Source organism: Nanorana parkeri, unplaced genomic scaffold (assembly GCF_000935625.1).
Source record: "Nanorana parkeri isolate BGI_ZX_2015 unplaced genomic scaffold, ASM93562v1 scaffold1006, whole genome shotgun sequence".
Lineage (NCBI taxonomy): Eukaryota > Metazoa > Chordata > Amphibia > Anura > Dicroglossidae > Nanorana > Nanorana parkeri.
This window is the reverse complement of record NW_017307274.1, coordinates 499,680-512,628: the sequence shown is the minus strand read 5'-3', so window position 1 is coordinate 512,628 and position 12,949 is coordinate 499,680. Positions and strand designations below refer to the sequence as shown.

At 41.0% G+C, this 12,949-nt stretch overlaps 1 protein-coding gene across 1 annotated transcript in view; it reads left to right on the top strand.

The window, feature by feature from the left end:
* SPATA17 (spermatogenesis associated 17) overlaps positions 1-12,601 on the top strand; it is a 124,438-nt gene extending 111,837 nt beyond the window's left edge. The window contains exon 10 of the mRNA XM_018567105.1: positions 12,485-12,601. Within this exon, the coding sequence (XP_018422607.1) occupies positions 12,485-12,565 (81 nt within the window). The 3' untranslated portion in view covers positions 12,566-12,601. The remainder of the gene's footprint in view (positions 1-12,484) is intronic.
* Positions 12,602-12,949: the final 348 nt, after the last annotated feature.

The window sequence follows — 12,949 nt, the reverse complement described above, 5'->3', positions numbered from 1 at the left end:
CCGAGGATGCTGATCTGTCATTAAACAACAACAACTGGGCGGAGCCGGCCATGATGTCATGGCCGGCTCCGCCCAGTTATTCATTGGCCGGGACCCGCTAGAAGACTCTGGCATGTTCCGGCCAATAGGAAACAGATGAAATCACCGCTAGCTCCATCCAATTGTTTTTATTTTGCCGGCATCTGTCAGATGCTTCATTATGAGGCGGGGGGTTCATCGCGTGCGGTTGGGTCGGTGTGCGCTGTTTTTTTTAAATATTTTTTTTTCTTTAACCACCTCCCGTCCGCCGAACGTTGAAACACGGCCAGACGGGAGTCTCCTGGATGAGGGTGGGCGTCTTTAGACGTCCTTCGTGCCCGCGCCTGATCATGTCACATGCACTGAGAACGGAGGGAGCTCAGTAAACGATCTCTCTCCGCTCTCCTCCCGGTCTCTGAATGCAGTTAGTGATGTATATTACATCACTTCAGCATTCCTCTGTCACTCTGTGGTACAGAAACCGGAGAGAAGCTGATAAAGCACATCTGTGCTTCATCAGCTTCTCTGTGGGTCCCTAGGTGACATTAGGGGTCTTAGAGACCCCTGATGTCTCCATAAAGGGGACCTGTCACTGTAATTTGTTATCACATAGGGTACTTCTTAGCACCCTATGTGATAACAATAAACTTAATAACAAAAAAAGGGAAAAGGCTAGAGAAAGGTGGGGTTTTTTGGTGGCTCCAGAAAGAACAAGTCCAATAAACTTCAGTCTCATAGAAGTATAAAAAATATATAAATGTATTAAATAATGATATAATAAAAGCATTAGATATGAATGAAAAGATAAAAAACGTATACCTCAGGAGAAAAGATATACCTCCTATCACCCCCTATACCCCACAATCGAGGTTCTTTGACTAAATGATCATAGTCTCATACATGTGAAGAAATATCATATCATAATAACAAAGCAACTCAAAATGAGACAAGTATTAATGAATTGTATCTCAGGTGGGAGGAACAAAGCTTGTGGGGGTGTTAATTTGCTTGCAATGCTAAAGAGGCATTGCCTGTAGGCTCAACGCGTTTCGCGCCAATGGGGCTTCTTCAGGAGCAGGGGGAGGTAGTCCCTTCAGTGTGAGGTCAGCAAGTGCTTGGCACTGGCATACAGCGGGCCAAGGGCATGTGAGCCCAGGGTGGAGGAAGATGGAATGATCACAGCCAAAGCGGGCCTGGACACCATGGAATGAAGATGGAAAAGTGTCCAGATGAGGAGAGGAGATATATAAGGTCCAGGCCGGCTGAGGGGGAAGGTTCTCCACCTAACACCGCCGATGTTCGTGGCGCCGTTACCAGCCCTGCACTGATAACAGGGCTGGTTATCAGTGCAGGGCTCATGTGATCATTCCATCTTCCTCCACCTGCACTGTACTGAACTGCAACTCAATTTATAACATTTGCATCATGTGTTTTTTCTGGATTTTTGGTTGATATTCTGTCTCTATCATTTAAAATACACCTATGATAAAAATTATAGACCTTTCAGTTCTTTGTGAGTGGGCAAACTTACAAAATCTGCAGGGGATCAAATCATTATTTTCCTCACTGTATATGAATGATACTAAGCTGTTATTAGGACATTTTTGGGTTCACTAACACATTAATGTTCCACTCCTCTTGAATGTATGGAGGTCAAACCATAAAAGCCTGACAACGTGAAGAAGGATTCCAACTTAATGTTTATATAAACCCAAAAATGTAATATATTTCAGCTTACCAATTCTTATATGCGATGGTTCCATTAGTTTGCTTTTTAGGCTTTTTTCCATTATTTTCATCCGGTCAATAAGTCTGCTATATTTTAATTTCCTCTGCCAGGCCAAGCTGTCCAGCAAAAGCTTTCATTAATTTTTGTAAAACCTTTATCCCAAAAGTAAAAAAAAAAAAACTATTGCTGTAACTGCTTTAAAAGTGTTAGTTGGATTTCAGATTGAATTTGTTAGTCAAGTCAATCTAAATCTGCTAGTCCATATAAAACTACCCTCCCCACAGGGTGACAATGCTGCTGTCCAAGGGTGGCTACGTTGTCCTAAAGCAGCCACAGAATCTAAGGATTGGTAAGCTGCAATATATGCCATTTTTGGATTACATACACTTCAAGAGAGGTAGGGGATTACATACAGTTATTTGATGTACACATGCAAATGTTTGTGGCCCTATAGTTTAAGATAAGATAATAAGTTATCCTTTAAAATTATGTAGGTATTGTGGGGGTATAGCTTAAATGGGGATCACCTTCCTTGGGGAAAAAGTCCAGGCAGCAAAGTTCTTTTTCAATCTGACTTGGTCAGTTTCTATTTAAAAAGTTGCAATAAAAACAAAATAAAACAGAAAATAAATCCTTGCTTTCCAGGCTCTAACTAAACAGGCAGGTTTCCTCTCTGCCAGGGGGTGAGCTTCTCTCAGCCAACTCAAAAACCAAAGTCTTTTCAGCAACCTTTCACTCACAAACATCCAACTTGTAGCTCTTTCAGAATGTTGTCTGAGTCCCAGGCCAGAGCAGCATCATGCTCCAGCCTTCCCCTTTGATCTCACCTGGATAATCGGTCATTATTCATTTAAACAATCCAGATGAGACAAAAAGCTCAAACTGGATTACCCAGACCCAAAGTCTACCCGAAAACCTGGTCTGGGTTCCGCTAGTCTTGTACATATGATAGAAAGCGAGGGGAAATATATCGCCCCTCGATGACTTCCCCTTTACTTATGTCACAGTATCTAAAACTATGCTGCTTCTTTTGCTGCTTGCTGCTTCTTTTCTATGGTACAAAGTTAGGGTAAAATATTAATACTGGAAATAATTAGTAAAATTTGTGATAGCTTCAAATATTTCTGCTGTTTTAGGTTTATTAGCAATTAAAAAGTGCAAAAAAAAACCTGAATGCCTTTAGTAATAAAATATCTATGGAATTGCTATTAAACATGTTAAGTATAAACACACAAGACATATTAGGTGGCTGTGCTTATTCCTAAATACACTTTGCTCACAATAAATTTCATACAATGCACTTAAAGTATTTTGCAGCACTTGTGAAACTGCCTTTGTTGCCGTGAGCTAATTAACATGATCTATACTCTGAATAAATTCATAGGTCATTAATGTAAATGTAAATTGTAAGGTCATGGAGAATTACATGCTTTGCGTTTAGAAAAAAATCAGGTTAGCAACTCAATGATAGTAAATTATGACATGCCAAAAAAATCAATTTAGCCAGGGCCCCGGCTCTGCTGTTTGTAATAGCAATATCCTAGTGTCATGCTTCCATTTCCATTGTTAGTTTATTGTGTGAGTATATTGCAAGAAAGTGCAAAACATACTTCCAATCCCTGCTCTGCTGGGTGGGAGTTTCCCCACTTACAACTTCAGGTCAGCTGCTTTGACAGCTCCACCCTGAGCAGGTCTCACCTCGGAAATCAATGGCTTTTATATTAGCACTGAAGCCAAATGTATTTTGTTGTTGTTTTGGATAGAGTAAGGGAGGGTTATAACCCCCGTCAGTTTTTTTGCAACCTGTGTCCCATTGGGGAGATTTCACCTCCTGTCCAATAGCCACAACAGGATGTGAGAGGAAATCCCTCCAAAGAGAGGCACATCCCTGGTGGTCAGCACGTTCTCCAGAACCAGTGTCCCCATTAAAATATTTCCCATATATTTCTGTTATGATGACAACCCAAAATGTGGGATTTTTCTTTCCCTTTCAGTAATAACAGTCACCAGGACAAATAGGGAGGACACATACAGAAACAAAAAACCTGACATGGGTTTTAATTCCTTTCCACTCTATCCAAAACTAAAAAAAAGGTTTTAGCTGCAGTTGCACTTTAGATGATGGTCTCAGGCAGGGTTGTTCCTGCAGGCAGTGTCAGTCAATGCTGGTAACCATAGAGCTGTTTGTGTGCTGTTCAATAGTGCTATTAAAGTTAATCAGAAAATATAATTAAGTGAATATATATATATCTAAAAGACACAAATAAAAAACTGCTGTTACAGCAATATTCACCTTCAGTGGAGGAGCTCACTTTTTTTTCCACTACTAGAAGCCCTCAGTCTTTCAGGTTGAATGACGGCCATGATCATTCAATCAAATTCCTTTAAGGCCAAGCTGCCATGGACCTGCCCCCTGTAATTAAACAGTGAAGGAGAGGAAACACAATGATGAGCATATCTCTGTGTCATCTTCTTTCTCTTCCTAACAGCCTGTTCCTTGTCAGCAAATTAACTGTAAAATGAGTTAAATGAACTAGCTTTTACTGCCTCTTCCTTTCCCCTAAGATCTGTACAAGGATCTCAAGGAGCTGATGTCAACTCAGAGTCAAAATACATTGAGTAATGTATTATTGAATACAGAACTGGATTAATGCATGTCTCCTATAGAGGGCTAGAGTTAGGCTTTAAAGATCTAATCCAGGTTGGATCTCAAGTCAAAAGACCCCTGCCAATCAGCAGCAGACATGCATGAGGTTGGGTTTTCCATTTTCCTCCCAAGGGCTAATTCATGCCTCATGCACACTGCATGTTTTAAGGGACCCATAAAATCGAACAGCATGACAATCAGATATGGCTGTCTAATCATAAAGGTTTAGTCAAAATGGAACTGACATTATGTTTGTGGATGGGCATTGGTGGGATAAAACTTGCACTGAGTTCAAGGTCCAAATGAAAAGACCACATAAATCCACAATCTTCTCTTATGTCACCTCTCTCCTCCAGCAGCTAGAGAAGCCCAAATTTTAACATGATCTCCATAAATAAGCAAAAGTAAGACATCCATCATAGAAAATTAACTGCTTCTTTTAATGGCAATTACAACTGGATAGAGCTGGAAAGTTAGCTGCAGAGCTCTCTCTACAAAAATACCCAAGATATACAAGAAGCACATGGTTGGACAAATCAACCAGCATCACCCCAATACCAAAAAAATACATTTTGGTTGTGCTGCTCCTTTTAATTTTATGGGAAAACCCCTTAGGAGGCCATTTGATATGTCATTTCACATCATAGAAAGTGTTTTAGCCACCGGCATGAACTGTGTGAACTAATGAGTATTGGCCATTGCTAATGACAGAGAGCAGAAATATATATTTTGGCATTAGGAACAATGAAAGGTGATGTCTGACAAAACTACCATGGCTTAAAAATTATTGGCGCTTAGTGCTTTCAGTAGATGTAATATTGTACACGCCTTCCACTGAGGCCAGCAGCAGTGTCAACCCAGTCTGTGTGAAAAGTGCAAAAGAAGCATTAATGTTTGACATGCCTACTTGAAATAAGTGAAATTAATGGAGCTCTATTCATGTAAGACAAGGCCAGTGCACCCCTCTCTTGCCGCTTACAGACAGGAAGAAAGTCAATACTTTTTTATTACTTTCAGCTGACCTACATTTTGCTCTACAAGTGCCAAGCCCACTAATTGGTTTCAGTTGTAAGGAAAATTTGCCCCCGACCAAACCTTGGGGTGGATCAATCAATCTCGTTTAGGGTAGCTTAGTGGTCTCTTGGCAATTGGAATAAAATCTGTGTTAGGTCGGAAAAATGATTGTAGTAGGCAAATCCGTCACCCGGGGACATTAATATATCTAATGCTTTCCGTAAGAAAGAGTTAAAGTACGGGATGCTTTTTTTTTCCCTTTCTGGCTAAACAGCTCAGCAGTTTTTTGCCAGTCTTGTCAAGTGAGTCAACGAGATTTCCATTTACAGCATTACAACACAGAGAGGAGAGTCGATAAGGTACAAGCTGGAGGTCAGTGGTCACGTCTTTTAAAAACTGGTGGACAAATCAAAGTGAAATGCCTTTACAGTTCTCTAAATGCCTTTTTACGTGTGGCATGTCTGCTTTTTCATACTTGATTGAGATAAGCCTGTATATGTTGTGACACTGACATATACTGGGTGGTTAGAAAAAGCAAACTTACATGGATTAAGAGGTTGCTAGTCATGGTAGCCACCAACAATCTAATATTTTTTGTCTAAAGGTTTTAAGAAATGTGAAGATCGTCCATTTGACTGAGGCCTCTCTATATTGTAGCTGGACCACCATCCTACTGTTGTTGAAATGCTTGGAAGACTGAAGCCCATTCTTTAAAAATTAAATTAGGAATATTTTAAAGTTTCTGAAACATCAGTTTTGCAAAATTGGGAGATGTGTAAAATCTGTGCAGTTAGCTCACTGTAAAGGACAAAACTTACTACTTAAGGTGGAACTATGAGCATAACCAAAAATGCTATATATGATGCAGTCTAGCATTAACACAGCAGTTTACTTTTTGTACCCCTTCCCCGTTACGTAGTTTTATTACCTGTTCATCCTGCCACTAGAACCGTTATTTTTCCACGTCTTTCAACAAGGCGACAGTGCTGCTGGACTTGCATTGAAACTGTTGTCACCCTAATTAATTTACAAAATTAAAGTCTAAGCCATGTGAAATAAGGGTTATATGGTTTGTTCCAACTGTAACTGTCACTTATAGACAGCTCAGCCCAAGAATGTCAAACTGGTGTCTGCATGTGACCCTCTTGCTCCTTTTCTGCAGGCCCTCCATGGTTAAAGAATATAAAACGTTGTTCTCCAGTTGATAATTTACACTTCCTTACATAACTGTGCAGATAAAGACTTCAGGAAAAGGTTTTACAGCCCCTTTCTCTTGGATTTAAATATTGTAAATTGCAATTTGTCCTGGAATAAGTTCCAAAGGGCTTTAACTTTTATTTGAAATGAGTTGGTATGGCTCAATTTTGGTTCACATATGTGGCTTAGCCTGTTGCCACAGGCTCATAGCCAGGAAATGAGAAAATAATGGCAGGATCAACACGTAATTAAACTATATGACAGGCAAGACTCAGAATACAACTTCTGTGTTCATGCTAATAACATACTGCATCATATATGTCATATAATATTTTGCCTCGGCAACTCAACTGGTATAATATCTGCATTTAAGTTCTGGGGTCATTAGGAGGGACTCTATAACTGCCAAGCCCACTAATGTGTAAGAAGAATTTGTCCCCAATCAAACCCTGGGGTGGTCTATTTAATAATTGGCAATTGGAATAAAATTTGTGTTAGGTCAGAAAAATTATTGTAGTAGGCAAATCTCACTTTTCCCTGTAGAATTTTGTTATTTATTTTATATTTTGGAAAATATATTGGGGGGACTGGAAAACAAAGCGGACAAGCAAAAAGCGGACTTTTCTTTACATAAACCCCCATTGTCTATTACCCTGCCCACTAAACTCTCTGAAAGTGATAAAAGCCTACAGAAAACATAAAATACAAGGGATGCACCGATACCAGTATTTCAGTATGGAGTAGGAGTACCAAGATATTTTTTTCGGTACTCGCCGATACCGAATACGAATACCGGATGGAGATAAGTGACAAGGGATCATGGAGCCAGTTTCCCAGCCAATCAGGAAGCTGGGCAACGTGTAATGACTTGCTGCCTGGCTTCCAGATACCGGAAGTATCAGGCTAGGCATTGGAGCATTTGGGCGAGTATGAGTCTGCATCGGCACCGATACCGATACTAGTATCAGTATCGGTGCATCCCTATAAAATACCTTAGCTGCCTAAACCACTGCCTGTCAGGGTACCAGGGGGCTTACCTCTCCTCGGGTTTGCCATGTGCGACGGGGGGCACGGGTTCCCCTTCCTGGCAGGACCCCTGGCACTGGGATTGCAGGTGCGCAATGCGCGACAAGTGTGCGGTGGACAGTGCGTCTGCGCCCTTTACTGGTGTCAGGTGTGATCCCTGTGCTGGGGGAGTTTCCCAGCACACACCATTTGCCTCTCTCGCCATTGGCTCCTGATGGGGAAGCTACCTGGTTGCCTCGGTAACCGGGGAGTGGCCTCTGTTCCCCACTGGGTATAAAAGCCCAGTCAGAGCCCTGGCTCAGTGCTGAGTTATTCTATCCCTATGGTGTGATCTTCTAGCTCCCTGTGCCTTGAACCCGTCTCTCTTCCTGAACCTTGCTTGGACTCCCGATTACCGACCCTTTGGCTTACCCTTCCGTTACCGAAACTAGCTGCCTGCCTCGACCCGGATTGGACCTGACTATTCTCTTGTATTTCCCCTGTTTACCTCGACCTCGGACTTTGGCTTGTTGCCCCTGCCAACCGGTTCCACTCACGGCCCAGCCGTACCCCCCTGACACTGCCCCAGTATCCCAATGCAGTGAGTCATGTGACCAGATGCCTAGATATTTGGTAATGCGATCGCTGCTAATGGAGAGGATGAGCCAATCTGAGCTCCCTGCAGTAAATATATCATGTGACTTCACAGTATTTGTTGATGTGGTTGACTTTTGCAGATATTGGAACAATGGTTTCTACAGCCAAGGTATGCATGCCCTGTTACCTTTTTTCATTTTGTTTTATTTTCATGCAGTTTATTTAGTTTATTGCAGTGTATTATTATTTTTTTAATTACTTTTTTTATGGGAAAAAAACTTCTTTGACTGGCTCATCATTTTATATGAGTTTTACAGATCGGATTGTAACTTTTTTTTTTTTTTCCATATTACATTTAACTTGGGAAAAATAGATTTTCTAATTGCTAACGCATACTTCCTTTTGCCAACTAACTCCAAGAAGCTGCCACCAACTTTGATGCTAAATCTTTGCTCGCAGTGTGTATTTGGCCTTCTCATCAACATATGCTCTGACACATAATTACCAGCTGTTTTATGCTATAAATTGTAGGCAGAATCATTCTCCAGGGTGGCCGTAATGTGAGGACTAGAGTTAGAGCATGCCATAAGGGCCTCGGTTGCTGTGGAAACGGGGGCAGTTGTACAACCAAGACCCGGAATAACTAAAAATATTGAGATTCCCTCTAAACGCCGAGAAGATGAGGTCAATGCTGACGCCTCGCCGCTTGCATTTATCATTTGTGAACCAAGGGCACTCCAGAAGATGGAGTTCACTTATAGTTTTACAACTTTATAAGTCCCTTAAGAAGTACGCTATGTGCTAAAAAAAGAAATGAAAAAGATCATCAGTTTGCCAACACTGTACATAAAATTTGCACAGCCACAGAGACGTGATTTTACCTTTTTTTCCCCCCACCTAACTTTGTTATCTAGACCGTTCTTAGAATTTATCCTTGCTATAGCAGATCAGCCCTGTTTGCTTTATTTTCCCAGAATCGGTCAATTGCGCCATTAGCTTTGTTAAATCGCATACATTTAATTAAGCTGTATAAATTAACATTTTTCTCCGAGCAGAGATTTCTTCTATTTCCCATTTTGGGTGATTGCTTCTCCTCGTACATGTGTGGCTGGGGAATCTTGACAAATTTTAAAAGTTTAAATGCTTTTTAGAAGTCATCAGTTCATATTCTTTAGGGGGTCCTGAAATCGCTTTTTATATTCTGCAAATGTCAGTTTCTGGGAATCTTGATCAAAAGTCACAGAGGAAATTTGTCTGGCTTTGCCGGCAAGAAAGGAACAATTTGACAGTTAGTATAAATATATTAACTTATACCTGCTCAGTGTGTGTGTGTGTGCGTGTGAATGTGTGCGTGCGTGCTTATGTTTGAATGTATTATGTCTACTTTTTTAATATTTTGATATATTTTATCATTGATGTTTTAATATTTTTATATTTTTATGTGTGTATATATATATACATACAGAGAGAGAAGAGTCAACACCAAATGGTCTCCAGCCAGAAAGAATAATATGCTTCGGTGACGAGAGCGAATGGTGTCGCTTAAAGAGAGTGCTAAGCTTCAGTATCACCAGCACATAAAACACTCAAAATATAGACATATAGGGGTGGATTTACTAAAGGCAAATAAGCTGTTAACTTTGCAAGGGAATATGCCAATAGCTTAGTGAATGTGGTGACATTTTAGTTTGCAAAGAATACCCAATCATGGGCAAGGAAAATTACAAAAAAAAACAGTATTTTGTCTTGCACATGATTGGATGATGGAAGTCAGAAGAGCTTCAACTAATTCACTGAACTAAGAGCAAACATCTCCTGCAAAGTGCAAATTCCCATTCAAAGTGAATAGTAAATTAGTAAATCAGCCCCATATTGTTCACAATTGGCAACGTTTTAAAGCACAGAAACCCTTCATCAGTCAGTTTGCCTGATGAATAGTCTTTGAGCGGTGGCTACTTTACAACACACATAGGGACCATGGGGAACAAAAGTAGCCACTCTCCAGAAGGAAGTACAGTGTCAGCACCAATTCAGAGATGATTTGAGGATCTACAGCCGAGTGGTTCACAAATAAGATATGTTTTTGTTAATAGTTAAAGGAGAACAAGAGGTGAGTGAAAATCACTCATCCTCATAGTTCGAGCCGATGTGTAACAATGAAACTGTCACACATCGGCTCAATAGATCGTGAAGTGAGTGTCTGTCAGTCACGGCTCCCTGCAGGGATTCCCTCCCTCCCCGTTCCGATCTTCCAATGCTGACTGGCGGAACGGACAGGGGGAGGGGGCGGGCACAGCTATCTCTGCCTCTAGATATGCAGAGTTAGCTGTCATTCACGCAGCTGGGTGGATCTCAACAGTAATGTCGGGATTTGTCCCGGCCACGGCAGTCTCAGTATACCACGAGCTGTAGCTTTGGGTCACGGGAGGACGCTATTATATGTCCTACCGTGACCTATAAGAGAACTATGGGGAATAACACTTACCCCATAGCTCTCTGTTAAGGTACTTAAATGCATTTTTAAGATTTAACTCCTGAGTTTAGTGTCACTTTAACTCTTCCCTGCTCTATCCAAAACTAAAATAAAAAGTTTTGGCTATACATGCACTTCAGCCTAACCCTTCATGCCCTTCCTTACCTCCAGATGTACTCCCTGACGTAGTATTGGCAGGACAAGGGGCATGGTTGAATTCTCACTATAATTAGCTCTGCTCCCTTGTACACAAACAGATCACAGAAGTCAGCTGAATCAGCCGCTGCAAACTATAATCTGGTAAATGTACATTTCTCTCTGTAGGTGAGGATGCTCTTAACTATACAAATGTGTAAAAGCCAGGGGAATCACACTGCTCAATATTTCATGCAGGCAGCTGTTTAAGCAGCACGGTAAAATAAATAATCCAGCTTCTTTGCATATCAGTAAGCTGTAAATGAAGTAACCTTTCTATGTGTACAAGGCGCACAGACTGCGCAGAAGCAGATGACTGTAGCGACATGTCTGTTTCATGCAGTCCAGCCACAGAGCGTTCCATTTACAAGGTGAGCTAGGAGTCATATTACATAATCCGCCACAATTTATGAGAATAAGAAATATCACTTTATGTTTCTGGGCATTAATTAGTGGAAATTACTGGAAACAATCAGGAAATTGATGTCAATTGCTCCTGTTGCCAGAGAAACTGGACAGTTTAGGACCTCCGTTATGGTAATCATCATAATTATCATTCATTACCAGTTGGTTTGGTTGTGTGGCTTAACTCTGACATGGCCAGATTGATTTTTACAAATTAAAATATTATTCCTAAATGTATTAAGGTTAATTTCCACCCGTGATAGTTTATTCCATGTTGAGTGAAGTGCACCAGCGTCCAAGGTTTTCCGGGCCTTAATGTAGATGTAGCGGAAAAACTGAAAACATAGGCGCAGGGCTTACATGACTGGATTTGAAGGGAGGTGGAAGAGAGGGGGGTTAAACATTGTAAAGTAAATAAAGAAGGAAGTACTTGCCTGATTGGAGTGGGTGGAGCAGAACTGGAAGGGCTTCAGGGGGTGATACGAAGGAGGAATCATGCAGTCCTTTAATCTGTTTGGGTCATTTGTTTTTTTTGGAGCACACAGGCTATGGTTGTGGGGGTGTCATAGCAACTTGTGTGTTTACAGGGCCCTTGAAGGTGGCTATTATGGTCAACGGGACACTGGGCAGGGACCCACCTTGGGTTTGGCATCTTTAATATGTATGGTTGAGGGTCAGTCAACTAGTGTAGTTCATAGTTGTATTTGTGTGTTAATGGTGCAGAGTCGGTGTTTTGTGGCTGGAGGCCTGTTTTTTGGATTATGCTGATACTGAGATGATGTATAGCGCCTCAATTGACCTTGGGTTCCCTTTATATGATGTTGATGTATATTTTATTTGTACATTTGTTATATGGGCAAGAGCAAGAAGAGTTAGAAAAGCTGATAACTTTATCCGTGGACTGCTTCACCTTCATTGTCCGATAAGCAGACTTGGGGTGTATTATGGACAAAATTGCATTGGAGGTTAAGTATCTTACTGCTTTTTACTGGCAGGGGTACCTGGACCATATAACTGCACAGAATTACAAATGTATTTCATGGAAATATCACCCAGTCTTCCTCTGTCCTGCCCTTTCAGGGGTCTGAATATCAGGACTGTCACACTTAAATAAAAACAAATGAAATATGATATTGACCTAAGAAGTAAGGACCTAGGAATAAATATGCAACAACACTAACACTCTTGTTCTGTTTTCCTTTAGGACTTCCAAGCCACATTCACGCCTATCCCACTTTTCAATAAATATGGACGCATGTATTCCAAGACGGGGCAAGCAGTATAACTTCTTCTCTGCTGCAAAAGATGCCAAGAGGAATGGCTTATGTACCCTACAGTCGTTTACCGTATGTGTATTGTAAAGATACAAAAATAAAAGTATTTTGCGTGTGTAAAGCATATTTTCTTTTCTTGCAACCGCTAATACCACCATACGATACCATAATCTAATGGAGGCCAGTAGTGAGGTAGTATGGTAGCTTCTAAAAATACTAGGGCATATGGCCATCACACTTCTATGAACTTGTTGGACATCCCATTCCAAAACCATGGGCATTAATATAGAGTTGGCCCCCTCTTTGCTGCTCAAGTAGCCTCCATTCTCTGGGAAGGCTTTCCTTTTCACAAGAATATACACTGAGTGGCCAGATTATTATGACCACCCCATCAG